The 27,128-nt window shown below is 43.1% G+C and overlaps 5 protein-coding genes across 5 annotated transcripts; 2 read left to right on the forward strand and 3 right to left on the reverse strand.

Annotated features, from left to right (window-relative positions):
• Positions 1–121: 121 nt before the first annotated feature.
• LOC135343476 (histone-lysine N-methyltransferase 2B-like) lies at positions 122–9,576 on the reverse strand. Its single transcript, XM_064540434.1, has 23 exons — positions 9,260–9,576; positions 9,047–9,182; positions 8,349–8,643; positions 7,649–7,886; positions 7,210–7,302; positions 7,037–7,156; positions 6,759–6,957; positions 6,646–6,701; positions 6,152–6,334; positions 6,024–6,092; positions 5,743–5,936; positions 5,537–5,687; positions 4,957–5,094; positions 4,764–4,858; positions 4,355–4,542; positions 4,118–4,196; positions 2,894–3,552; positions 2,385–2,599; positions 2,187–2,236; positions 1,891–2,013; positions 1,282–1,495; positions 872–1,035; positions 122–409 (listed from the first exon to the last, which is right to left on the reverse strand). The coding sequence occupies exons 1-23, from the start codon at positions 9,428–9,430 to the stop codon at positions 304–306; spliced, it is 3,936 nt and encodes a 1,311-aa protein (XP_064396504.1). The 5' UTR covers positions 9,431–9,576; the 3' UTR covers positions 122–303.
• Positions 9,577–9,716: 140 nt separating this feature from the next.
• LOC135343819 (hemicentin-2-like) lies at positions 9,717–13,454 on the forward strand. Its single transcript, XM_064540837.1, has 6 exons — positions 9,717–9,997; positions 10,104–10,355; positions 10,628–11,188; positions 11,553–11,944; positions 12,306–12,709; positions 12,993–13,454. The coding sequence occupies exons 1-6, from the start codon at positions 9,934–9,936 to the stop codon at positions 13,168–13,170; spliced, it is 1,851 nt and encodes a 616-aa protein (XP_064396907.1). The 5' UTR covers positions 9,717–9,933; the 3' UTR covers positions 13,171–13,454.
• A 38-nt stretch (positions 13,455–13,492) lies between these two features.
• LOC135343915 (transmembrane protein 41A-like) lies at positions 13,493–22,455 on the reverse strand. Its single transcript, XM_064540948.1, has 5 exons — positions 22,315–22,455; positions 21,821–21,977; positions 16,375–16,536; positions 15,272–15,410; positions 13,493–13,905 (listed from the first exon to the last, which is right to left on the reverse strand). The coding sequence occupies exons 1-5, from the start codon at positions 22,428–22,430 to the stop codon at positions 13,715–13,717; spliced, it is 765 nt and encodes a 254-aa protein (XP_064397018.1). The 5' UTR covers positions 22,431–22,455; the 3' UTR covers positions 13,493–13,714.
• On the forward strand, positions 22,404–25,377 carry LOC135343925 (26S proteasome non-ATPase regulatory subunit 9-like). The gene is made up of 6 exons (XM_064540958.1): positions 22,404–22,651; positions 22,877–23,020; positions 24,257–24,397; positions 24,625–24,726; positions 24,795–24,883; positions 25,151–25,377. The coding sequence occupies exons 1-6, from the start codon at positions 22,553–22,555 to the stop codon at positions 25,173–25,175; spliced, it is 600 nt and encodes a 199-aa protein (XP_064397028.1). The 5' UTR covers positions 22,404–22,552; the 3' UTR covers positions 25,176–25,377.
• On the reverse strand, positions 25,285–27,098 carry LOC135343933 (bis(5'-adenosyl)-triphosphatase-like). The gene is made up of 3 exons (XM_064540967.1): positions 26,963–27,098; positions 26,055–26,299; positions 25,285–25,625 (listed from the first exon to the last, which is right to left on the reverse strand). Exons 1-3 carry the CDS (start codon positions 27,072–27,074, stop codon positions 25,491–25,493), a joined length of 492 nt encoding a protein of 163 aa, XP_064397037.1. The 5' UTR covers positions 27,075–27,098; the 3' UTR covers positions 25,285–25,490.
• Between the last annotated feature and the right edge of the window lie 30 nt (positions 27,099–27,128).

Below are 27,128 nucleotides of genomic sequence, written 5' to 3' on the forward strand. Positions count from 1 at the left end.
TATTGCGTTCTGGCAATGGAATGTGTAACATTACCGGTACTAGATTAGGTTTTATGTACAGTATACATATATACGATCCTTATTTTTGTGAAATTGATCAACCCTCGTAAACATTCTTCAATGTGTTTAATAATGTGTCATGAAAATTAGATATTGGATCAAACAATTATACTTTTAGAATGTCAATTATATTACAGAAATGAACAGAATATAAATGTTGAGTGTGAGTGATGAGATAATAAGAAACAAGGTTATATATATTTAGTTACAGTGAAGTGTTAGTATAATTATGTACAGAGAGTTTTAGTTCATGGTTTTGCGGCATCTTCTAGTCCCACAGTTGCATGGTATCTTGGCTTCTTCTAGAGGGAACTTGTAGTCGTACGTGAGCTCCTCCCCCGGCACTATCCTGAGCAGGGAGGGGGGGCAGGGTCAATACATGACAGATAGGTAACAGATATAGCATGAGACCGAGTGTTGCATGCAATACACAGACACAGGCACGAGGGTGAGTTGCCTGTATATTGCATAAAACACGAGAATTCTCATGCTATTTATTATGTGTTTTATATCACGACGACCCCTTACCAAATCATACCTCGAGGCTATGCAACTGTGTAATAAAAAGAACACGGAAGGGACTGTATGACTTTTATTACACTTGTTAACTTGACAAAGTGTACAAGTACAAAGTTCACATAATTATATTTGATGCTCACAAAACATTCTAAGGTATACAACAGTAATACCAATTTTCGAAGCACTAAATTTTCGTGTCTGGGTCAATCCTCGAAAGCCTCAAAAATTTTGTGCCTCGAAAATAACCAGCTATACGGTAATATTGGTACACAATGAATAGTCAAGAGCTTACTTTCTGAGAGCGAATATCATGATCTTCTTATTTCCATCACAAGTGATGACTTTGGAGTAACAGTTGGGCTCGCAGGAGTGGTTGATGAATCGTGCTTGGTTACCAGACATTGTGGCATCCACCACGTCATCACTGTCGATACGAAACATGTAGCAGCCGATACCCTGGAAAGTCACATGACATTAGAAAACGGTTAAATAGGACAGCACGTATGGGACCACCCTATAGGCTCTGTACTATTACACTGTAATAATGCTCTGTACACTGCAGGTCAACTAGAGTAGCATTTCTGCTTTTTGCTTTAACATTTTTTAGGATTGTACATTGTAAGAGAATCTAAGCCTATCACATGACATGGACCACCCCCACCCCTACCCACCCCCACACACTCCCACACACCCCACACTCACCTTGCTATCGTAGATCTTCTCCCTCTTATCAGTGAGCACTGATCTAATAACCGTGCCAGTATACTCGATAACCATGTCACCCGGGTCAATGTCCTTGATACAGAATAGCCCTAGGCCATGTATACCAGACCCAAACACGTCCACGTGCTGTTTATACGTCTTCTGTAGACTACGATATCTCATGGCCGCAGGGAGGTCAGAGGTCGATTGAAGTCTAAGGGGGGTGGGCAGTATCAACAGTTCATAATAAAGGAGAGAGTATCAAACGTGCACCCAGAAATTATTCAGAAAGTAACGTGACTTCCTATCTGAAACGCATGATCAATAATGATCGACAATATGTTACTAGGATATTTTGCTGGTGAAAACCTTGTCTCAGCAGAAAATTTGACCTTTTGCGATCGAACTATTTCGTTCTGGCAAGGATTGTGTGTCATTACCAGTACTAGTTTAGGTTTTACGATTTTATTGTTGAGAATTGATCAACCCTCGCAAAGTTCACATATGTTTGATGCTCGCAAAACATTCTAGTAATACGGTACGTCTGATGCTTTGTTCAATACTTGGCGGTATATATTATTGACGAGTATTGTTACTATAGCAACTTACTTGGCGATGCTTGCATTCTCCGATGTTGCCATGACGATCTCTAGGGTATTATGGTCAAGAGGGGGTGGTCCTGGACGATGGTCCGAGGTTAGGAAACTGAACATGTCTCGTGGGGAGCGTATCCTGTGATGGTGTGTGTGTGTGTGTGTGTGGGGGGGTTGAGAGTGTGTGTGAGTGTGTGTGGGGGGGAGGCAAGGTGTGTGTGTGTGTGTGTGTGGGGGGGGGAGGCAAGGTGTGCGTGTGTGTGTGTGTGTGTGGGGGGAGGCAAGGTGTGTGTGTGTGTGTGCTTCACTCACCCATTGTAGGGTTCGGACCTTGCACAGCCGGTGGGGTTATCCAATGTTCTCTGCAAGATAATAATAAACCACTTAATTTGACATACTTAATATTTTCCAGTAGAAGCTGAACACCCACACACACACCTACCCACCCACCCACCTACCCACCCACACACACCCACACACCCACCCACCTACACACCCACACACTCTCACCAGTGACCTCCAGTGTTTGGAATGGGACGGTGTGTGGTATCTGAACTGATATTCAGAGCACCGAGGTGCGTCAGGGAGTTGCTCCAGTAGCTGCACTACCAGGGGGTGGTCCAGTCCAAACTGCCGATACACATTACAGGGAGGGTAGGAGAGGTAGGGGAGGTCCAACTTGGCACGCTGTTCTTGAAGCTCTGATAGAACGCTCGTCCACACATCTGTGTGTGTGTGTGTGTGTGTGTGTGTGGGTGGGTGTGTGTGTGTGTGAGGAATTGAATTGGGAAAAACACAAGGCTATAAATAGTCCTTGCCTTAACATTTCTGGATTTCAACTAATCACAGAACTTGTATCTAAGCACATCATTGGAAAGGTAATTCTGAGAGCTATTGAATGCATCAATTAGTTTTGAAATTGGAAAATCTGAACACAAATTACAGGCTCTCAAAGATTGCTACCAAAACGGCTGACTTCTAGATCAAAAATGCAAGTCTTTGGTTTTTGCTACACACACCTTCTAGCTTGCTGTTTGTCCAAGAGTGGCCATCACTGGAGGTCACTTTAAAGGTCAAACTGAGCGGGTTGCCTTGGAGACCAGCCTTCAATCTCCGTAATGTCACAGAATGAGCTACAGCATCTTCGCTGGATACCTGTAAACTTGTAGCGGTCATTCTATTGGTTGCCATAGTGATAAGGTTGTCGTCGATTCTCCGTTTCGGAATTTTGAAATCTTCAATAGCTCTCGGGTTTGGATAAAGGGGTGTGGCATGGTGATCTTTATTTGGAGATAGGCCATTCAAGTACGGAGCCGGGTAGAGTATTAATTGCGAGTCCCTTAACATGGGTACAAAGGTCATACCATTCGTTACCATGGTAGCCGTTGCCAGGTCTAATTTGATATCGCCGTTGAGTGGTTTCAGAGCAGCTGATTCGACAACCTTTTGAACTTTAACCTTCTTTGTGGGGGATGGGAAAAGGTCATCCCATATGGACTTGGACAGACCCCCCACCTCTACATTAAGTGTGCCGTGTTCGTCAGTGGGTATGGTCTGATCAGATGAGGGTGTGGTTTCAAGGAGAGTGATCCAGTCGTCTGGTTGGGCAGCGCTGACGGTGAGTGTGTAATGTGTGGGGGTGGAGGGGGCGTCCACACTCCAGAACTCACACGTGGCACTAATGAGGGGGTGGGTACATGAGGTGAAATAAAAATGGCACTTATGTATCCAGTGGTGGCTATTTTAATCTCAATTCAAGCACAAATTTGCCTCTTTTAAATTTAATAGGGCTAGGTAGGCCTCCTAAGAGGTGGTTATTTTTGTCTAGAGGTGGTTAGTACCAACCACCACCACCCACCAGTGTGGGCACATCCCTGGTGTGTGACTAGAACCCCTCCTCCATTTAAATCAATGGCTCAGAGATTCTTTCAGCTGCCATAACTTGAATTTCGTGTATCCAATGTCAACCATTTTATGATTTTCTGAAAGCTTAGAAAGAGACCTTTCAAATAGTGTCATCAAAGTTCATATCTGAGAAAGTATTTGCCGATTTGGCGATACCATGGTCCAAGGCCGAAAAATGACAAATTAGGGCCCCGATTAAAGTTTGGATTGAAACACATCATTTGAAAAGTCTCTTTCTAAGCTTTCAGAAAATCATAAAATTTTTGATATTGGATCAACGGTGACTAAAGTTATGGCTGTTGAAAGATGTTTAACTACATCTCATTGCAAGGCCTCACATGTAGTTGTGTGGGAGAAGTGTGGTGGCCGTGTCCGACAGCTCCACCAGTCCACCCATGTGACTCACAACCAGTGACCCTGTGTGTGTGTGTGTGTGTGTGTGTGTGTGTGTGTGTGTGTGTGTGTGTGGGTGTGTGTGTGTGTGTGTGTGTGTGTGTGTGTGTGTGTGTGTGTGGGTGTGTGGGTGTGGGGGATATACGTATACAAATTATTGGAGGACATTATCTCTAACTCACCTAGCTGTACTGCAATCTTTGTTGCCTCCAATTTCCGTGGCATTTTCCTTCCCGGCCTATCAGGATGAGCGTCTATGAAGATGCAATGATCCACTGCCACTAACTCCATCGCTGATAACACGTCACTGGAGGCCACACCCCCTCTGTGCTTGGAACAGTAGACTTCCTTGTTGTTGAGAAAGGCACATCTAAACAGAGAGATGTATAGTTGATACAGATAGGGCATCACAAGGCAGTAGGGTTGCTATGGACAAGAATGGGGCTCCTTCTAAGCTTTCAGAAAATCATAAAATCGTTGAATTTGGACCATCAGAACTAAAGTTACAGAGCCGACTCTAGTACTTTCTATATGACATGTACTGTAGCGTTAAATGGAATCTTTGAGCAGACATTAATATAAAGTACTGACTTGGCGTCTCTTGCACACTGGAAATGGAAGTTTGCAGAGCAGGAACTTGTGCAACAGCCGACAGTGGCACCCACCTCCCGGCACGAATCACACCTCTGTGTGTGTGTGGGCGGCGTGTGTGTGTGTGTGTGAAGTGTGTGCAGTACGTGAGCAGTGTGTGTGTGTGTGTGTGTGTGGGAAGTGTGTGACCCACCAGTCGACAGCCCCTTGTAATGGCGGCCTGTACACAGCGCAGTGTACCAGTCACTTCCTCGTACACTTCAGCTGACCACACTGCACAGTTGACATGAATCCACTCGTCCACACTGCACGGCAACAATCGTCCAGGGCCCTACATCATAACAGATGGAAGGATAAACAATTGGGCCTGGGATTTGAGCATACCATCTGAATGAGCTCCTTCTAACCTTTCAGAAAATCATAAAATGGTTGCCATCAAAACTAGTTACATGTACAGAGCTGATCCTAGTACTTTAAAAATGAAGGGGACTTTTAGCGTTAAATAGAGCATCTTTGAACGGCCATAACTTTAGTTCCGATGGTCCAATAATGTTAATTTTATAATTTTCTGAAAGCTTAGAGAGAGGTCTTTCAAATGATGTGCAAAACTCTAGTTGTGGGGAATTTGAACATTGTATAAGTATATATTTGGTAAAGATAGCCAAATAATTATAGCAATAAGAGCAAAGTTTGGTAAAGATCGCCACAGTAAAATGTGTATGTGCTCAAAATAATATTATTATGGTAAAGGGTCATCACACGCACACACTCACTTCACTGTTAGTATCTCCGAGTGTAGTGCAGAGAACACAGCGTCGCAGGTCAGTAGTGGTCGTGGCAGTGGGTGTGGTCTCACAATCCATAGGCATCTCTTTGGTTGCCCCTGACGACCAGTAACAGTGGTCATGACACAAAATCGCAGGCCTAAAGATAAAATAGAAATATAATAGTTATTATTAAAATAATTAAAGTAACATACCAATCCAGGGGGTGGTTAGTGGGTGTGGTCTCACGACTGTTGTGCTTAGCCTCCTCTTCTTTGAACCATGGAAATAGCTCACTCAGCAGTTCTTCGTACGTATTACGAGCGCTGGTCAGTTGTTTACGACTAGAGGCACTCAACGACGACAGGAGGTTGGCGAGCCTCGACATAATACCAGCATTAAAGTTGATCTGTCGACAAATAAATTAACAAAGGCAATCAAAACGTTTGCTTGGAATATTGGGTAGCTCATAGTTTAAATAGTTAATAAGTCTTACTAGATTGGAGTGCTCTTTGTCAGCGTACTGTTTGAACTCTGACCTCCCACGCCCAAACACCTCCAGCAACTGAGAGGGGGGGGTAAAAATTATAGCTGTTAAAAAAGAAGACAGTGCGGAAAACTTACTTTCCCAATGCTTTCTTGAAAGAACTGATCAACGACTGGTTTCCAGGAGCGATTAGTTGAGCAGAGTTTACACAAGAAGAGAACATCATCCTCCGGTAGCTCTGAGAGTATCTCATAGTCCTGGTCACTCATACCCTCACATGCAGCGTGTACCCAGTGATCACACCGCCCACACTGGACCATCTGTGTGGAGGGGGTGGGGTGTACGCTAATTCAATTTTAAACACACCATTGGAAAGGTAATTCTGAGAGCTATTGATTAGTTTTGAAATTGGACAATCTGAACACAAATTACGGGCTCTCAAAAGTAGCTACCAAAATGGCTGAAATTTGGAAAATAACGCAAGGCCTGGCCTTTGCTTTTGTAGAAATTAACTAACCACAAAACTTGTATCTAAGCACGCCATTGGAAAGGTAATTCTGAGAGCTATTGAATGCAGTTTAGTTTTGACGACAATCTACATTTAATTTCACAGAATACTATTCATTACTACCTTCGAGTCATAGTCAGAATCTGAGTAGCATTCTCCACACAGCGGACAGTAGTTACCTGTATATAGACCACACCCATTTGCATGTTGACCACACCTATTACGTGCGTACTCACCTTTGACCTTGAGTGAATGACATCCATTACAGTAAGTGAAATCCTCGTACCAGATGTCTGATCCAGGAATCGTGGTTTTGCAAGAAACACATTTCGTACATGAGACACAACGCCAACCACCAGTGTTGTGAGCGCTCCTGTGGTCACTACTCACACAGCGCTCGTGATATCGCCCACCACACACCACACACGCAACACACTGCATAGTGGGGACGAAAGAGGAGAGAGTAGGGGATATCATTAATATATGCATACTGTAGGGGTCAAGGGTCAATTACATTGTTTCCGCGGCCACACACTTGACATGTGATGCAGTTCAAGCAGGTGTACCCGTCTTGACCTTTGACCTCGGCACAAAACGAATGAAACGATTGACAACAGACAAGACAGCGAATCATCTGCAAAAAGTACACATTAAATAGCTGCCATGACAACACATACAAGACCACACCTTCCCAGCACCTCCACACTTGAGACACACAGAAGGTCGCGAAGTAACAGACTTGACTGAATATATTGGAGTGCCAGAAATATCAGCTTCCATCTGAAAACCAAACGTTAAACTTGAGGCTTAAATTTATTGTAAACTAGGCTCTGTAACTAGAGTTCTGATGGTCCAAATTCAACGATTTTCTGAAAGCTTAGAAGGAGCCTGTTCAGATGGTATGCTCAAATCCCAATTTTGAAACGGGCCATAATTTCTATTTTGTCAAAAACAAGCCCAAAATACACTTTTGATTTTAACAAATCATCTGAAAGGCCTCTCTCTAAGCTTTCAGAAAATCATAAAATTAACGTTAATGGACCAACAGAACTAAAGTTATGGCCGTTCAAAGATGCTTTCATTATTATGTATGGTATAATTTATTATAGACAATGTACCAACTTACGGGCCAAAAGATATTCAGATGCGGAGTTTCTGGTTCTGGATTCTTTGATTTCGCTGCTGTCCGCTCCGAGCCACTGGCGAACCTGCGTGGGCGTATGGGGCTAGCGTGTAGGGGGTGTGTCTCAGTGGATGTGGTCTTGTGACGGCGTGGAGGCGGTGGAGAGCCATCAGGAATGTACACTCTCTTAGGCTTGCACTTGAGGGGGGCGTGTCGTATCAGGTGGTGGCACTTACGATATCTAAATAAGGGGACAATGTAAGTAATATTAATGTGTGGGTTGTATGTAAGATATCGCATAAAACACGAGGATTCTCACGCTATTTATTATGTGTTTTATATCACGGTGACCCCTTACCAAATCATGCCTCGAGGCTACGTGACTGTGTAATGATTATAACACAGAAGGGACTGTATGACTTTTATCACACTTGTTACCTTGACAAACGTGGTATAATATATTTTATAGTCTACTACGGTAGCTCACATGTAAGCCTGTCTATTTAAACACATAATATTATAGCATGAGAATCCTCGTTGTTTTATGCAATATACAGGCAACTCACCCTCGTGCTTGTACCTGTGTATTGTATACAACACTCAGTCTCATGCTACATCTATTACACACCCACACACCCACCCACCCACACACACACACACTCACACACACCCACACACCCCACCCCCTAGTATGGTGGCTCACATGCAAGCCTGTTTCTTTATACCAGGTCCTCCAAACTTCGGCTTATCTCTACAGAAATCACAGGCTGCACAATCGTCGGGTCTGAGGCAGGCAGGGCACTCTCCACATCGCACTCCTCTCTTGCGTACTTCACCAGTCTTGGTTAACAATACTAGGGGGGGCTTTGAACGAGGTTTGGGGATATAGTCTTCTTGTGGTGAAGGGGGTGGGGGGCTAGAGCTGACGGAGGTACTGCTGCTACTGCTGCTCGAGGAACTTTCATCACTTGAACTGTCGTCATCGATTAGAATCAGCGCTAAATAACAGGACAGAAAAAATTATCATAATTATGTACTGTATAGCGGGAAATGTTCATGTTTTAAATATTTGTACAGCTCAGGATAGTGACGTTGAACGTCTTGCGGTAGAATAATTTCATTTTTGTATGATGCTCTACGATACGAAATATACAAACATTTCCACTATACGAAAATAACCTGCTATACGGGTATGTACGCAGTACCGTAAGACCTCGATTTAAAGCAACACTAAAAAAGACTATGTAAACAACACAATTGAATTTATACGGTGCTATAACTATGGGCGAAATATCGAAATGTCACATAATTATTTAGAATGTCGCCTTTAAAGCGCTATATTATGGGCGAAAATATAGGATATTTGGAGTGTCGCCGTTGCACATTATTGTTGATGCTTACCGTTTGTTTTTCCCTCTCTTCTTGGTCGAATATTCCTTCCCGGAGGTACAGCAGTAGGCAGACAGAGGGTAGAGACCAACTCAGAGTATTCCTTCAACACAGCCTTTAAGCTGAACCCTCTGAATGCTTCAACACTCTGTGTGTGGGTAATTAAAAAGGGGGTGGAGTCTCATAATCCCTTCACTACCAAACGAGATTATCTTACGTACGTACCTCCTTACTGGAGATATTACAAAGCTTTTCTTTCGTCTTGAGGCCATTTTTCTTCTCTTTGACGGCCTCCGTTTCTTTTATAACGGCAGTACATGTGACAACGTCGAGTGGTTTTCGTTGTAGCCGAACGGGTCGTTTTAGTGGGCTTGTAGGAACTTTGATTTTCGGCATGGTGAATGGCTAGCGTACTTATAGGGACATTTCACACTCTCGTAGCTACTAGCTATGGATATTTGCAGCCTAGCTAGCTAGCTAATAGTATTCAAAGACACAATCATTAGCCGCGAAGTTAATTCCTCCACCTACAACCAGCCTACGAGCCCCGCCCCCTTATGCCATAAGGGGGCGGGCTCATAACCGTCAATAGTTTTATGAGCCCTGCCCCCTTATGGTACTGTAGCCTCGAATCCACGCCGATTAAAATGCAATCGGCATGGATTCGAGGCTAGGTGTACTCTGTATCTTTTTGCTACTGTACGTACATGTAACCAGTTTGGTTAGCTCAAGGCTATCTTTAGAAGCTGGTGCTTCCCCAAGGTGGTTCTAGCCTGGCCTGGCCCTATAAAGGCAGCGGTGAGTTTTATTGATCAAACCAAATTAATCGCAAGATTAAAGAATAACTGAGTCAATAGAACATTTATTTATCAATTTATCATCAAGTTCCAATTCCAAGGATGGCTATGTCAAGTCATAAAATTATTGTATTGGCAATGCTGGTTGCATGCCTTGAGCTAACAAGTAAGCTGCATGCTCAGTAGAATACTAATAGTGACAAGTACCAGAGATATCTACTAGTTAAGTAATAATGATCTTTGTTTACTGTTGTCTCTTTGCATCTTTGCAGGCTCTCTGATCACTTCTCGAGCAGTTAACTCGTCAGAAGGAGGAGAATACACACTCGAGTGTCAACTGAACGGAGCAGCTGATGCTACCCAAGTCACTTGGACTTATCCAGCACAAGAGGACAGAGTGACAATCGTACCGGCTGGCTCTGTTTCTCGACTAACAGTCAGAAATGCTAGGATTGAAGACGCAGGAGACTACGAGTGCAGGCATACAAGTGCTGTAATTGTGCGATACACTGTGTCTGTCTCAGGTGAGGGTCCATTGTGTATAGCTGTGCATGGCTGGGTAGCAGCTCATATTTGTTGTCATAATTAGATCGTCATAGGTATTGTAATCTAATAATGTTCTAGCTATCATTAGATAGGCCTTTCAAAGGGCTACAAAATGCATATGTTAGTTGTGAAAAAGCATAATCCTAATTCAAGTCATGGGCAGTCTAAGATAGCTCTCGAAACGAGCCCATTTCAAACAAATCACTCTTTTTGAGTCTTTAATAATATATATTCTCTCTTTCATATTCAGGTATCCCTGCATTTGTGGCCAACCAGGTTACAGCGTTCTCTGTGTATGAAGGAGGAGACCTCGTCTTGCCCTGTCAAGTCCGCCATTGCTCAGGGAACTGTTTTGTTCATTGGAAAAGAAATACACATTCAGTCGACTCGGTTACAAGTATACAAGGAGTTACCACAACCGAATCTCTTACACTAAGAAACGTACAACAAGCAGATTCCGGCTCTTACAAATGTTTTATTTCAAACCCTTTTGAAGAAATGGAATTCACGGTATCAGTTATTCCAGCCAACGAACGAGTTCCAATGCTCAATAAAATCATCGACAACCAGTATAAAGAATTTAATTACAACCAAGCCCTTGTATTGACTTGCCCACTTCGCTCTGGAGAAAACAGCACTGAGAATCCAATTACTGTTGCATGGGTCTTTACTAACATACATGACCAACCTCAGTTTGTGAATGGGACCGTGCTGACACTGGAACCAGAGTTCTACAATCGAGGGGAATACAAGTGTACTGCATCGAATAGTTTTGGACTCGATTCTTTGGATATATTTGTTGAAATTAATGGTGAGTTTCTTTATTAAATTATTCATTAGTATGTGGTGAAGACCCTGGGAGATTTAATATGTTTAAGTGCACACGTAGGCAATAGAAATTCCCTACTAATAATTATAGTAGCTTATTTACCGTGAAGCCTGTACAATTCAGTATATCCCACAATGTCATATAATTATACCAAATTTCAGCTGTTTTGGTAGCATCTTTGAGAGCCCGTAATTTGTGTTCAGATTGTTCAATTTCAAATGCATTCAATAGCTCTCAGAATTACCTTTCCAATGGTGGTCTTAGATACAAGTTCTGTGGTTAGTTGAAATATTAGCAATTTCTACAATTTTAGTATCCACACCCTCACACCCTCACACCCTCACAGCTCCCCCACTCCCGGCCCTTGTCACTCTCCCTGCTATCACCCTCACTGAAGGCAGCCCTAGTGCAACACTGGACTTCACGGCCCCCACTTCACCAGTCGCCCTCTCATCTCTGAGGTACCAATGGGACAGACAGAACAACGACGACGAAGAAGAAAACTGGACACCGATACAATACAACAGCAAGTACAGCCTCACCCCCAGTGGCCATCTCATGATCAATACCATCATTCTATTGGACGCTGGCTTGTACAGAGTGACTATTTCAAACGTATTCGGTTCAAGTATTCAAACTCGACAAGTCAGCATCAGTACCAGACCCACGCCGGGTATGCCAGTGGAGATTGGGTTCACTTTCACTCTACCTGAAAGTTATTCATGCTCACACATACAGGTAAATGATTGTATTAGCTTAGCTTCTGTATAATTATATTATTCATAGAAGTTATGAAAAACCCTGGGGCTGTTTACCCGGCATTGTTGTTGCATGCAGGTGCTAGTCAGTCGGTCAGTCGGAATAATCCCCATGTTAACTCCCCTCTCAAGCGCTTTGTTTTTGAATTCCAACGACCGAATATAACAGTCTTGCCACATGTGTACAGCTTCATAGATCAAATGTTACATCCCATATCCTGAACTAGTATCACTTAGTAGTTTCCTTGCCAACCCAATCCAGTCACACTGCATTACCTTAACCAGAATTAATATATCCTTTATAGCCATTGTTTACATCTCTTTTATCTTGTCTTCCTCAGGAAAGCAGTGAGCTGCTGACAATGCACCTGAGTGCCTACCTGGACAGCCTGTGTGCCAACACCACCGCCCTGCTTGACTCATGCTCTGATCTAGCCATCCAAGATGTCTCTGTAGAATGTAAGTCTTCCACTAGACAAGGAGCATTTCGAGGTCGTCTTCGATCTTCATCCACCGCACGACAAATGGCTCAAGTTTTCGAAGAAAATGGTCCAACTAGGCTTAGCCATGATATCAGTATTAACCCGTGTGGCGAGGGACAATGCGTACTGCCTACCGAAGCCATTGAATCACTCAGAGATCTTGTTGCCGTGCTGGTCGCTGTTGTCATGGTGCTCGTAGTTGTCGTCATAGTAACCATCATCATTGTCATCTGCGTGCTCAAACACAAAGGATGCACGAAAAAGTGAGTAAACTCCTGCAAATATTATCATGATAATTAGCTAGTGTATTGGATTAAGTTGATTCATTTTTCTGCTAAATATACCCTTCAATGCAATAGCAATAGCGGGTGGAGTGGGAATTTAAAAACCACTATAATGCATGGGGATAGTCCCTCGTAGCTTTTGTAGTGCTGCCTTTCCTATAACATAGAGCATTTCTATTGCATGACAACCACCGCTGTAGAAGCCTTCTTTTTAACCCTCCCGTTTCCTAATTTTAACCTCTGTATTTTTACTTAATTGCAGTTGTCGAGTTTCAAACGTTGAGAATGGACCGGAAATAAATCATGGAGTCGGGGATTTGGAGCAAGCTTTCGGTACGAGCAGCACTCCTCCCAACCACTACACTCTCCACCCCCCTCACACCCCTCACACTCTCCACACTCCACAGTACACCCACGACACTCTCGGACAAACAGACTAACACAGTATCTATTAAAACTACCCTGTAACATATTCAAATGGCAGCCATATTGTGACCTCAACCAATCTCAGTATATCATACAGTTTAATTCTCCAACCTCTAAGGCACATGGTAAAATTATTCAGAATATTATTATTATATATGAAAACTTATAGTTATTAGTTTATTATTTTTTTTTAGCTTTCAATTCATCAACCGATCTATTAGAATTTATTTCATCATCATTATTTTGTACAATATTATGCAATCAATGCACTTATCCTTATATATCATATTAGACAGCTCGACATGTTTGTCTGTTTTGACTCTATTTATTATCATATCGATGACATAATGAAAAAGTTGATAAATTTCAATATGGAAAATAAACCCCACACCTGCCCACGCACAGCAGCTGTACGGAGTTATTAGCGACCACACACAAACACACAAATTAGTATTATTACAGAGAGCAAACTATGAATACTTATACACAGGAGTGTATGTAGACATCATACACGTACTCCTGACAATAGGTTCTAGTTGGTTCATTTAGAACTAAATGCTATAGAGTCAAGCTGAGTTCTTTGGGTTGATTTCGCTTCTTGCACCACCGTACTACCATTGCCGTGGCAACCAGTGAGCCGGCAGCACCGAGGAGAGTGAGAGTTGAGTGCCAGTTAAGCACCGACAATCCTTGTAACTCTGACAACACGAGCCCTGTCTGTACGCAGATAAAGTTATAGGGAATCAGGCCTGCATGCATGGATGGGGAAGGGAGAGGGGACCGTAGGTAAAGCAGATTACTATAGTTAGACACTGTTTTGGAGGTGTCTATGGGATTTAGAAGCCCAAAGGCACTGATTTAGTATCCCGAGCGTAGCGAGGGTACTAAAGTGACAAAATCAGTAGAAATCAGTATAGAAGCAGCCATTGCGCTTAGCTAGCTTCTGTTAGTTCTAGAGTGGACTACATGGCGGTTGAGGTGGAATAGGGAAACATTACTGTGAATGACTGTATTGCTAAATATCAATTCTAACATTCCAAGTAAAAAGGGGGTTCTTGGATCTCCCCCCCCCCCCCCTGGATCGCCACTGGGTATTATCATGTTTTGATCAGTATTTGCTTGTTTGTACGTGTGCGCGTGGTCGAGCTACTTCCTGTTGTACTTTTAGAACACAAACTATTATATTTGCTATATAGAAGCCCAAGAGCACACAGATACCTACATTGTTGAGTACAGGGGACGGTACAGTACAGAAGTACAATCCTTTCACCTCAATCTTTAAAGCTGAAATGCTACTCTAGATGACCTGCAGTGTGTAGACTAGTGTACAGAGCCTACAGTGTGGTCCCACTGTGTGCACTGTAGCTAGTGTACAGAGCCTACAGTGTGGTCCCACTGTGTGCACTGTAGCTAGTGTACAGAGCCTACAGTGTGGTCCCACTGTGTGCACTGTAGCTAGTGTACAGAGCCTACAGTGTGGTCCCACTGTGTGCACTGTAGCTAGTGTACAGAGCCTACAGTGTTGTCCCACTGTGTGCACTGTAGCTAGTGTACAGAGCCTACAGTGTGGTCCCACTGTGTGCACTGTAGCTAGTGTACAGAGCCTACAGTGTGGTCCCACTGTGTGCACTGTAGCTAGTGTACAGAGCCTACAGTGTGGTCCCACTGTGTGCACTGTAGCTAGTGTACAGAGCCTACAGTGTGGTCCCACTGTGTGCACTGTAGCTAGTGTACAGAGCCTACAGTGTTGTCCCACTGTGTGCACTGTAGCTAGTGTACAGAGCCTACAGTGTGGTCCCACTGTGTGCACTGTAGCTAGTGTACAGAGCCTACAGTGTGGTCCCACTGTGTGCACTGTAGCTAGTGTACAGAGCCTACAGTGTGGTCCCACTGTGTGCACTGTAGCTAGTGTACAGAGCCTACAGTGTGGTTCCACTGTGTACACTGTAGCTAGTGATTGACTCTAATAAGGTTCGCATTTAATTCAAGTGAGGTGAAAAGGGTTGACTTACTTTATAGAGTACAGGGTGGTGGTGCAGCACAAAGATACTTTATAGAGTGCGGGCAGTAGATATAAGCAAGGTGTATACACACTAGAGACCCCAGTTCCATTACCTAGCAACACGGAGATGAAGAATAGATGCAGCGGCACTCCCAATTGAGGAGAGGAGAGATTTAGTAGCCAGTTAGGTGACATGGGGAACAGCCTCAGGGAGATAAGGATGAACAGGAGACTGTGCTGGTCATCCGTCAACTAGGGGGAGAAGGGAGGGATTATCAATCATAACAATAATATAACACATCATCTGAAAGGCCTCTCTCTCTAAGCTTTCAGTAATATTGAACCAATGCAACGAAACTTCATTAGACTTCATTATTAATGTACTAGAGTAGGCTCTGTATCTAGAGTTCTGGTGGTCCAAATTTAATGATTTTATGATTTTCTGAAAGCTTAGAAAAATACTTTTCAAATGGTGTCATTAAAGTTCATATTTGAAAGATAAAAGTATTTACCAATTTGGCGATACATGGATTATAGCCCATGGTCCAAGGCCGAAAATGACAAATTAGGGCCCCGATGAATTTCTAGATTTTTTAATACATTATATGAAAGGCCTCTCCCTAAGCTTTCAGACAATCATAAAATTAACGTTATTGGACCAACGGAACTAAAGTTATGGCCGTTCAAAGATGCTCTATTTAACGCTAGGTCGATCCCTTACTGTTACTGTTGCTATATAGAAGTAACAATATTGCTATTGCTTTAAACAAGGGGATAGTTAAATACATATATCATTGGGACTATAGCAGGTTCTTGTTCTTGAATTGTGATGTCAAGTTTTGAGTTCATTTTGGACTTTGGGAGCATTTCTACAGCCATTCTACATGGCCCAGTGTCAATACCAGCAGCCATTGTAAGCAGGTAGCTAGGCATGCAGCACATTGGTGGCTTCTTTGGGAAGTTGGGTTGTTAATTATATTTGCAGGAAGTAGCTCGCCAGCCACATCAATAGCTATAGCAAATCACGGCTCCCACTACCATAGTTACTGTACACTGTACACACACACACATCCACACACTCACACACACACACACACACACTAGACACACACACCCACACACACCCACACACACACACACACACATCCACACACACACACACACACACACACACACACACATCCACACACAAACACACACACACACACACACTCACCCTCTTCTTGAGTTGCTTTAATCGGCTGGCAAACAGTTTCTGGACAAGACCTCTCCCAAACATCCCGGACAGGAGGTAGCAAGTGCTGGCCCCTACAGCATTCAGGACACACACCAGAGGAAGACCAACCCTCAGCCCAAACAGAGCTCCAGCTAGTATGTTCTATAAGGGAAAGAAGGTAGGGCAACATCACTACACACTAGTATATCTGTGAGGGATGGGGGGGGACATCACTACACACTAGTATATCTGTGAGGGATGGGGGGGGGGGACATCACTACACACTAGTATATCTGTGAGGGATGGGGGGGGACATCACTACACACTAGTATATCTGTGAGGGATGGGGGGGGGACATCACTACACACTAGTATATCTGTGAGGGATGGGGGGGGGGGGACATCACTACACACTAGTATATCTGTGAGGGATGGGGGGGGACATCACTACACACTAGTATATCTGTGAGGGATGGGGGGGGGACATCACTACACACTAGTATATCTGTGAGGGATGGGGGGGGGGACATCACTACACACTAGTATATCTGTGAGGGATGGGGGGGACATCACTACACACTAGTATATCTGTGAGGGATGGGGGGGGGGACATCACTACACACTAGTATATCTGTGAGGGATGGGGGGGGGACATCACTACACACTAGTATATCTGTGAGGGATGGGGGGGGGGGACATCACTACACACTAGTATACTAGTATATCTGTGAGGGATGGGGGGGACATCACTACACACTAGTATATCTGTGAGGGATGGGGGGGGGGGACATCACTACACACTAGTATACTAGTATATCTGTGAGGGATGGGGGGGGGGGACATCACTACACACTAGTATATCTGTGAGGGATGGGGGGGGGGACATCACTACACACTAGTATATCTGTGAGGGATGGGGGGGGGGACATCACTACACACTAGTATATCTGTGAGGGATGGGGGGGGGGGGACATCACTACACACTAGTATATCTGTGAGGGATGGGGGGGGGGACATCACTACACACTTGTATATCTGTGAGGGATGGGGGGGGGGGACATCACTACACACTAGTATATCTGTGAAGGATGGGGGGGGGGGGGGCATCACTACACACTAGTATATCTGTGAGGGATGGGGGGGGGGACATCACTACACACTAGTATATCTGTGAGGGATGGGGGGGGGGGACATCACTACACACTTGTATATCTGTGAGGGATGAAGAAATTATACAAGTTGAGGACATGCATTATACAGTGGAACCCCTCTATAACGAACACTCTTTGGGAAACAAAGTTTTTGGCCTTACACAGAGGTGGGCTTTGTTGAGAGGTTGTTTTGTACACAAACTGCTTATTTGGGACCTGGCCTCCATCTATATCATGTATCACAGTTGGCCTTTCTTTAGGCTACGAGTGGGCATTGAGAGAGAGGTTACATGTATGTATAGAGCCATATAAAATTGTCAGTGAACGATTGTGAGACGGTCTTACGTAGCTGTAGAAATAGCTAGTGCAATAGCCTATTAATAGAATACTGTAAAATGCCAATAAAATGGTGCAACATCATCGTATCTGCCTACGTGTAGAGGATATACGACTAGCGGTAATTAAAACACCCACCACCTGGGCGAAAATAGTTGCACAATTTGAACTGACTATAGTCTCTAAGAGCGCTGTATAAACTGCCCAGGACCTAAGGGAATCCTGCTATTCAATAAAATGCCACTACAATAGTGCAATATCATCGTACCTGCCTACGTGTAGAGGATATACGACTAGCGGTAATTAAAACATCCACCTGAGCTAAAAATAGTTGCGCAATTGGAAGCAATAGACAACAGAGTCACTTAGACCAGTGAAACTGCCCCCAGGACTAGGGAATGCTGTCCATTCAACACAAGAGACAAGGTCAATACAAAGGAAGTCATACACCCACGGCCTGCCGATACCATGGTAACCAGAGGCTTCGTATACACACATTACATCATGTTTGGATGTATATATATATACGTGTACGGAGGATAAAGGATACATTGAAATAAAGCCATGGAGGATGCATAATAGAGCAATTATACCACTTCCTGTAACTTTATTCCTGTTGTCATAGAACTTGATACTCTGTGACTAAAGGTTGAGTGAAAGCTTCCTTTAATTGTATACAGTCATGGCTAGTTATCCCCTGCCATACACACACACACACACAAGCCGTGACAACCCTTTTCACCTGCTCACTTGAAATGCAAACCACTAGCTACAGTGTACACAGTGGGATCACACTATAGACTCTGTACACTAGCTACAGTGCACACAGTGGGACCACACTATAGGCTCTGTACACTAGCTACAGTGCACACAGTGGGACCACACTGTAGGCTCTGTACACTAGCTACAGTGCACACAGTAGGACCACACTGTAGGCTCTGTACACTAGCTACAGTGCACACAGTGGGACCACACTATAGGCTCTGTACACTAGCTACAGTGTACACCAGTGGGACCACACTATAGGCTCTGTACACTAGCTACAGTGCACACAGTGGGACCACACTATAGGCTCTGTACACTAGCTACAGTGTCCACCAGTGGGACCACACTATAGGCTCTGTACACTAGCTACAGTGTACACAGTGGGACCACACTATAGGCTCTGTACACTAGGCTACACACTGCAGGTCATCTAGAGTAGCATTTCAGCTTTTAAAATTGTACAGTCATGCCTAACCCTGGCATACACACACACACACACACACATACCTGGTTTCGAATACAACGTTCTTTTGATTTCAAATTGTGAGTTTTCGCGTAAATCGCAATCGAAAGACACGAGTGAGTATGCAATTTCCCATGCTTTGCATCCAATTCACAATAGTTAGAAATGCAATCAATGCTTGTGTAGATAGTGTCATTCACAATCGATTAACCTCGCATTCAAAACCCTAATATACGGTAGTGTATGTTTCAGCACGGTGATCGAGCAACCAACGATCCACTTCTCGACATCATGATCGGTGTTACTACAGCGCCACAGTGTATGGTTGGCGACCATGGTTACCTTCCACAACATACCAGTCATATTTGGACATTCCCCTGAAAAACCTCACAATAAATTTTTTATTCGCTTCCTTGAACACTATAGAGATCGGTTCCCCACTAGCTACGACACACACTGTTTTGGAAGCATTCTTCAGGAGCTCATAACTTAAGCCTAGAACAATTACTTCAAAAATGCATTTTGTAGCTCTTAAAAAAGTCTATCACATGACATGCTTAGATAAACGATTAAAGATGAGACAAAATCCACTGAATTTGTCGAAAACAAAGGCAATGAAATGGCGATTTTTCTCTCTAAATGAGCGGATTTGAGAGTCATCTTTGAGAGGCCATAATCTTGAGTATAGATCTACCAATTTGAAAAATTGAATATACAATCGGTAGGTAGGTCGTTACAATTCAAATCAATCGTGACTTCCATATTGAAATATGGGAAAGTCTAAATATTCCACTAAAACACACACTAAAATTAAAACTAAATTCACTAAAATACACATCATTCCTTTTACTTTAAGTATACATTTTTCTTAGGTGCTTAAACATATACGTGACTAAAACCACGATTGGGGAAGTCTAGCACGTACTAACAGAAAGTCACACTTAAAAATTAATTTCCTCGGAATTGCAATTTAAAAGTCCTTTTACGGTTAAAATTAAAAACCACATCCATATGACCACCCAGGGAAAAGGGGGAAAATCGACTTGTCCCAGTACTAACTCTGTTTTGACAACATGACACGTACACTGTATTGCAAGTATGCAGACGTGTACACTAAATACATAATCCATTTATGTGTTCATGTGACGTACCGTGTAGTTTAACAAAAATACAGACACAGTCAAAAATGGGCAATAAACAGATATTGCAAAACAGACACAAAACCTATATCCATGCACACACGCACAAACATCGATATTCCCCTTTACAACCACCTCAAACAAACCAACTGGCAGAGTCAATTTCCTGAATAATGTCAACCTACGTAGCACACACACACAGACACAGCTGGGGACACTGCACACACGGGTACATGCATGACACTATACATCACACACGGGTACATGCATGACACTATACATCACATACCAAAAATATACACACAGTCAAAAATGGACCATTACAAACAGACAAACATTACATACCCACATACACCCACACATCGATATCTCCCTCTAAGCTAAATCACCTCAAATAAACCAACTGTCAGTTCATTTTCCCGGAATAATGCTGACTTAGCATACAAACAGGGACACACACAAACGGGGACATTCTGTACACACGGCTAGTAGCTATACCTGACACTGATACATCCCATGTAGTCACACACACACACACACATCCTTCCTCTATCCAGGCCACCTGAAACAAACCAACTGTCAGTTAATTTCCTGGATATAATGCCGAATTAGCACTCAAACAAACAGGGACATTCTGAGGTAGCTATACCTGACACTGTATACAGCGATCACATGTATGGGAAACAGATAGCCACCATGCACGCACACACATCCTTCCTCTATCCAAAATGCACCGGCCAGCTAGCAGAGTTAATTTCCGGTATAATAATGCAGATCAAGCATACACAGACGTACACACGCAGTCAAAAATGGGCATAACGAAACAGACAAAGCTGTAACATATCCACACATACCCACACATCCCCCCTCTAGCTAAGTCACCTCAAACAAACCAACTGGCACTTAATTTCCAATAACAATGCCAATCTAGCAGACACACAAACAGGGACATTCTGTACACAGACAGTACCTGGTGCTGCCACACACAATGTGCACATGCTGTGTGCGTGTGTTTACACGTGTACTATAGTCACAATAATTATGCTTTTTATAAATACACACAAATTAGGCAAGCTTGGTTTATAATAGTACATGCTTAGACTAGTTCCAGTGTGTGTGTATGTCCATTAACCATTGATGCAATGTGAAAGTATCTTGGGATAGCAACTGCTTATGGGGCTATATAACACTAGCGGCTTAGACAAAGCCTTCGTCTAATGGTGATACTATGCGTGTGTGCAGCCATAGTTAACCTAATTATATCAATACATCATAATATTTACGTCCTAAAGTGTGTGGGGATGGATTATAGGGCATCAAAACACGTGCACTGTTGCTGATTCTACACACCAGCCAGCCCCGCCCACATCTGTGCAAAGTCTCGTAATAATAATAATAATAGAGTATCTATTGTTATATTATTGCTGCATATGTTATATAAGAGTCTTTTATTATCTACGTATGACATGATACTGTAAGGCTGTAGAAATTGCTGGATTTCGATTAATCTATCAACTAAACACATCATTGGATATCTACTGAATGTGCGTATGTGTGTGTGGGCGGTGTGGGCGTGTGTGTGTGTGCCCTCACCATGACCAGTGAACCAGGTATGGAGAAGGCCTGCTTGTAAAGGTACGCCCCCACAAACAGGAGAAGGACATGAGGGAAGTGCTTCTCCTTGAGTGAGGTAAGGAGAGAGGCCAGTGATCGCAGCTGCTCCACAGTGCGAGGGAAAAATAAAGAAGACCTGAAGTGGGAATTAAGCTGTAGTTAGTACATGGGCATGAGGTATCTATGTGCTAGCGTCCCAAATCTCGAGAATCTCAATAATCAGTGAGTGGGAATTATGTAAACTTGTACACATGCACATGTATGCCACAATATGACATTCTTCATATACTTTTCCCCACTATCTCCATGTGTATTTTAGGGCGTACAGAAAGGTACCTATATCCAGTCAGTGTGTGTACGTGTGTGTGTGTGTGTTCAACTGTGGACAGTGATGGCAAAACATCAACGGAAATGTGTGTACACCATTTCAACCACATTAAACAACAAACAATTAAGATCATATTAATCCTTACCCTTCCTCGAGCTTGTTGGACAAAGAGGCTGCCAGGAAGTACAGCCCAACACTGGCTACACAGAAGATAAGCCCCACACCACACACCGCCCTCGTTAGCTCCTGTTTCATACCCATGGCCGCGTATTACATGTGCAATTAGATCTATGTCAACGAGCAGTTAAGGCCCGAAAATATGAAAATTGGGGCCTTAAGTCCTCGTAGCTAGATTTTTATTTGTAACACATGGTCAGCATAAAATGGAGGAGGAGTTGGATGGGCTCAGTGCACAGGAGTTACTTGAGAAGAGAGATGGTATCGAGCTAGAGATTAGAGAGCAGCTGGCTGTACTGGAGCAGGTGTAGTTGTGTGGGAGCTAGATCATTTTATATGTTTGGAGGGCTTAGATACGAAAACACATGCACATACCAATATATACCTATATCTACGAACACCACCACTTACTCCATCATTTATTTGCGTATATAAAGTACAAGTAAAATATGTTATTTAAATAAGTTTAACGTAACGATTACGATATCACTCTACAAATAATTTTATGGTCAATGTCTTGTTGGTTCCAGGAGGGTGGGGTTGGTATGAAGGGTGCTCTGGTGGACAGGGAGGGGTTTCCCCGCGGTGACGTGGACATCTACGTAGTGCGGACAGCCCGACAGAAAGTGTTGTGTTTGCAGAATGACCACAAGTCTCTCATGAAACTGCTCGAGGTGATGTCATCTAATTATGGTTGATACCTACGTATATACAGATTGATATATGCAACCCTTTTCACCTAGCTCACTTGAAATGCAAACCTTATTAGAGACAACATAAGTCAACCACTAGCTACAGACACAGTGGGACCACACTATAGGCTCTGTACACTAGCTACAGTGCACACAGTGGGACCACACTATAGGCTCTGTACACTAGCTACAGTGCACACAGTGGGACCACACTATAGGCTCTGTACACTAGCTACAGTGCACACAGTGGGACCACACTATAGGTTCTGTACACTAGCTACAGTGCACACAGTGGGACCACACTATAGGCTCTGTACACTAGCTACAGTGCATGGGACCACACTATAGGCTCTGTACACTAGCTACAGTGTACACAGTGGGACCACACTATAGGCTCTGTACACTAGCTACAGTGTACACAGTGCATGGGACCACACTATAGGCTCTGTACACTAGCTACAGTGTACACAGTGGGACCACACTATAGGCTCTGTACACTAGCTACAGTGTACACAGTGGGACCACACTATAGGCTCTGTACACTAGCTACAGTGTACACAGTGGGACCACACTATAGGCTCTGTACACTAGCTACAGTGTACACAGTGGGACCACACTATAGGCTCTGTACACTAGCTACAGTGTACACAGTGGGACCACACTATAGGCTCTGTACACTAGCTACAGTGTACACAGTGGGACCACACTATAGGCTCTGTACACTAGCTACAGTGTACACAGTGCATGGGACCACACTATAGGCTCTGTACACTAGCTACAGTGCACACAGTGGGACCACACTATAGGCTCTGTACACTAGCTACAGTGCACACAGTGGGACCACACTATAGGCTCTGTACACTAGCTACAGTGTACACAGTGGGACCACACTATAGGCTCTGTACACTAGCTACAGTGCACACAGTGGGACCACACTATAGGCTCTGTACACTAGTCAACACAATTAGAGTAGCATTTCTTTATTTCAAATGAGGTGACGTGACAAGGGTACAATATACATGTAGCTGATACCTATATATATATAGTGATGAATGGACACCTTTGGGAACAAATGTTTGGCCCTTATACAGAGGTGGCCTTTGTAGAGGAGTTGTTTAACTGTTCATTTGGGACCTGGTCTTAATTTGTATTGCATTTCTCACTAAGATGGGTTTCACTGCATGTAGTTGATATATATACTTATTTATTTATTTACAGAAGAAGCTTCACGCGATACACGCAGAGGAGAGGGAAAGGAGAGGCCCTACTGACGAGTTGCCAAGCAACCAGCCAGTAACAAGGGCTCGTGGCTTTGTTATAGTCAATCAAGTATCACCAGGGTCACCGGCCGCAGTGGCTGTGAGTACATACATGTTGCTATGGGGAATTAAAGCATATCTTTTTTTCTGAGCATACACGTAGGTAGATTTTCCTAACAGCTATACTGACGGCATGCATAGCTTTTGCTTCTAAAACGGATGCTCCATAAATTATACAGGCTTAAGTTTCCCTCTGAAATATAACTACATAAGTGAATGTGATTTGCTGCATTGCACAAAACACAGTAAGTGTATAGTTATACACAGGGGCTGAGCGTGGGAGATCAGATTTGTGAATTTGGATCCATAAAAAGTGAAAATTTTCAGAGTTTGCAAGACATCGCTACAGTGGTCCAACACAGTCAAAATGTGAGTAAATAACAGTTTTCCATTCATCATCACATCAACTGTATAATTATATTCCCTCGTGCATGCAGAGTACAGTGAGGGTAGTGGTCTTGAGAGGGGGTGTGACTACCGTTCTCTCCCTCCGTCCTCAACGATGGTCCGGGAGGGGGCTATTAGGGTACGTTCTATTTAGAAGAAGCTCTAGAAGCAATATAGGAAACGGTTGCATATGGTCCAAAATAGGTCTTATTTTGTAGGGGGGGGAGAGGAGGGTGTACTTTTTTATTACGTCATACTTATTTCATAAAACATCTTTGGCAATCCAATTTGATAAGGAGGAAGTGTCCTATACGGACATGTAGGCTCCAATTTCCAGCTATTTTCCAAAATTTCCCTTTAGTATTTATTGCATACCATGTGGTTTCCATTTCCTCCGTCTAATTAGGTGTAACATAGTGCTGCCCACCTGATTGCCAACACCCGCCCACTCAACCACACACAGCGTCAACACAAGTACAAGAAATGATGACTCAATATTGTTGTGTGTTTGTACAATCATTCCTGTCATTGTTAAAATAACAATAATTACAGCAATATTATCAATGACAAAATGTGTTTTACAGTAACGTATGCATTCCATTAATTTAAAAATGAAGGTAGATTTTAATTGAAGGTGATAGGTTATGATTGCACAACATGTCAGTACATGCGCATAATAATTATAAAAATTGTTTAATTATAGATGTCTAGACAGATTTCATCATCCAGTTGTTTAAACGACTCTCTTAATGGAAGTGGGTTGAGAGCATTTTCGCTTCTTGCACCATTTCCTCAAACCTCCTGGACCTGCCTTCCCCAGTCACATGATCACCGTCGTATGTCACATGACCCGTACTAGCTGGAGTGTCGTGCCTCTCCAACTGTGTGGGGGCATGTACACAGTTATATAGGAACACGAGACGTGCGTACAGTAACGTACCACTGTCATTAGAAGGTATATAGTGTTTTTTTGTACACTTATAAGGACCCGTTAACTTGGCCGTATTATATTTTTTCACACGCTTTTTTGTACAGTTTGCGTATTATTGCAATCGTATACAGTCAGCAACAAATAGAGCACCTATAGGCAGTCACCACATGACATGATACTGTAGTTCCAGTTGCTATCGACATAATTGCATTAACAAGGCATGCACATGCATGCATACATGCAGTTACCATGCATGTACATGTAGTTCTTTATCCTGTATGCATAATTCATACCCTGAACTGAACAAAGAGGCTATATTGACATAATTAACATAATTATGAATTTAGGGGTTTGCTCTAATGTGTTTAAATTAACTCACAGCATCGTAAATGTCGTCATTTCTCTGGAAATCTCCGTGTCGGCGTGGCAACAGATGTACGTGTACATGTGGTACAGTTTGGCCAGCATCCACACCATCTTGTATGACGATGGAGAGACTAGTTGAAGTGAACACACTCTCCAACACAGGGGCTACCCGGTGGACACAACCAAACATGTCTGTCACTTCTTCTGCAGTCAGGTCTGCAAATCTTTCCACATGTCGTTGGGGGGCAACCAGAACATCTGATAAATAGTTGAGGCAATTAGCTAAAGCCAATAAACGCAATTAATCAATTAGTTTTGATCTGAATACAGATTACGGGCTCTCAAAGATAGCTACCAAAATGGCTGAAATTTGGAAATAGGGCAATTAAGACTAGAGGCTTTGCTTTTCAACTAATCACAGAACTTGTATCTAAGCACATCATTGGAAAGGTAATTCTGAGAGCTATTGAATGCATCAATTAGTTTTGAAATTGGACAATCTGAACACAAATTACAGGCTCTCAAAAGTACAGAACGGCTGAAATTTGGAATTGTTAAAATTACTATAATTATACCAAATCACGAGAATGTATTCAGGGTTTTTTTGTACGAGTGGAGTGAAAATTGTGGGTTCCAAAAATGAACCCCCCACACAATGAAATAAACCCTGGTCACTATTGCGTCAATTAATATTGTGTTTGCACATGCATCACTACAAGGTAGGGGGACTGCATTCCTGTGTGTGAGGTAATGTACTGCTAGAGTACTGTTAGCCTATAGTATGGAACTCCTATACTGGAGGGGTTCTCTAGGAGCAGGAAACAGAGTGAGCACAAAATAAGAAGAGGGGCAAAATATATACGACAACATTCGAAACCACTCAAATGATTTCAATATCCCAAGTAACTATTGCTAGGATACGTCCAGGAAGAACAGGCTTCTTATTGGTGAATGCATAGCACAGCCTCGTGACTAGAAACGTTTGATCTCGCCCTATCAAGTTTTTTCCAAAGGTAAACACTTGAGCTGCCATTCCCCTTTCTTTGACCGCGGCTTTGATTCGCGATACAGCACCTCGAATTAAGGG

Source organism: Halichondria panicea, chromosome 1 (assembly GCF_963675165.1).
Source record: "Halichondria panicea chromosome 1, odHalPani1.1, whole genome shotgun sequence".
Taxonomy (NCBI): Eukaryota; Metazoa; Porifera; class Demospongiae; order Suberitida; family Halichondriidae; genus Halichondria; species Halichondria panicea.

What these genes read in the sequence shown, in the direction of transcription:
- LOC135343476 (XM_064540434.1), bottom strand. Translation starts at nt 9,430, where the DNA reads ATGCCGAAAATCAAAGTTCCTACAAGCCCACTAAAACGACCCGTTCGG. An exon ending in TCGGAGATACTAACAGTGAA is followed by an intron (nt 5,095 to 5,536) that starts GTGAGTGTGTGC and finishes GTTATGATGTAG; the next exon opens with GGCCCTGGACGATTGTTGCC. An exon ending in TTACAAGGGGCTGTCGACTG is followed by an intron (nt 4,859 to 4,956) that starts GTGGGTCACACA and finishes ACACACACACAG; the next exon opens with AGGTGTGATTCGTGCCGGGA.
- LOC135343819 (XM_064540837.1), top strand. Translation starts at nt 9,934, where the DNA reads ATGGCTATGTCAAGTCATAAAATTATTGTATTGGCAATGCTGGTTGCA. An exon ending in TGCATGCCTTGAGCTAACAA is followed by an intron (nt 9,998 to 10,103) that starts GTAAGCTGCATG and finishes GCATCTTTGCAG; the next exon opens with GCTCTCTGATCACTTCTCGA. An exon ending in TATATTTGTTGAAATTAATG is followed by an intron (nt 11,189 to 11,552) that starts GTGAGTTTCTTT and finishes ACACCCTCACAG; the next exon opens with CTCCCCCACTCCCGGCCCTT.
- LOC135343915 (XM_064540948.1), bottom strand. Translation starts at nt 22,430, where the DNA reads ATGGGTATGAAACAGGAGCTAACGAGGGCGGTGTGTGGTGTGGGGCTT. An exon ending in TCCAACAAGCTCGAGGAAGG is followed by an intron (nt 21,978 to 22,314) that starts GTAAGGATTAAT and finishes TTCCCACTTCAG; the next exon opens with GTCTTCTTTATTTTTCCCTC. An exon ending in TAAAGCAACTCAAGAAGAGG is followed by an intron (nt 15,411 to 16,374) that starts GTGAGTGTGTGT and finishes TTCTCCCCCTAG; the next exon opens with TTGACGGATGACCAGCACAG.
- LOC135343925 (XM_064540958.1), top strand. Translation starts at nt 22,553, where the DNA reads ATGGAGGAGGAGTTGGATGGGCTCAGTGCACAGGAGTTACTTGAGAAG. An exon ending in AGCTGGCTGTACTGGAGCAG is followed by an intron (nt 22,652 to 22,876) that starts GTGTAGTTGTGT and finishes TGTTGGTTCCAG; the next exon opens with GAGGGTGGGGTTGGTATGAA. An exon ending in TCCGGGAGGGGGCTATTAGG is followed by an intron (nt 24,884 to 25,150) that starts GTACGTTCTATT and finishes CCGTCTAATTAG; the next exon opens with GTGTAACATAGTGCTGCCCA.
- LOC135343933 (XM_064540967.1), bottom strand. Translation starts at nt 27,074, where the DNA reads ATGGCAGCTCAAGTGTTTACCTTTGGAAAAAACTTGATAGGGCGAGAT. An exon ending in GAAGCCTGTTCTTCCTGGAC is followed by an intron (nt 26,300 to 26,962) that starts GTATCCTAGCAA and finishes ACTATTTATCAG; the next exon opens with ATGTTCTGGTTGCCCCCCAA. An exon ending in ATGACGACATTTACGATGCT is followed by an intron (nt 25,626 to 26,054) that starts GTGAGTTAATTT and finishes GCCCCCACACAG; the next exon opens with TTGGAGAGGCACGACACTCC.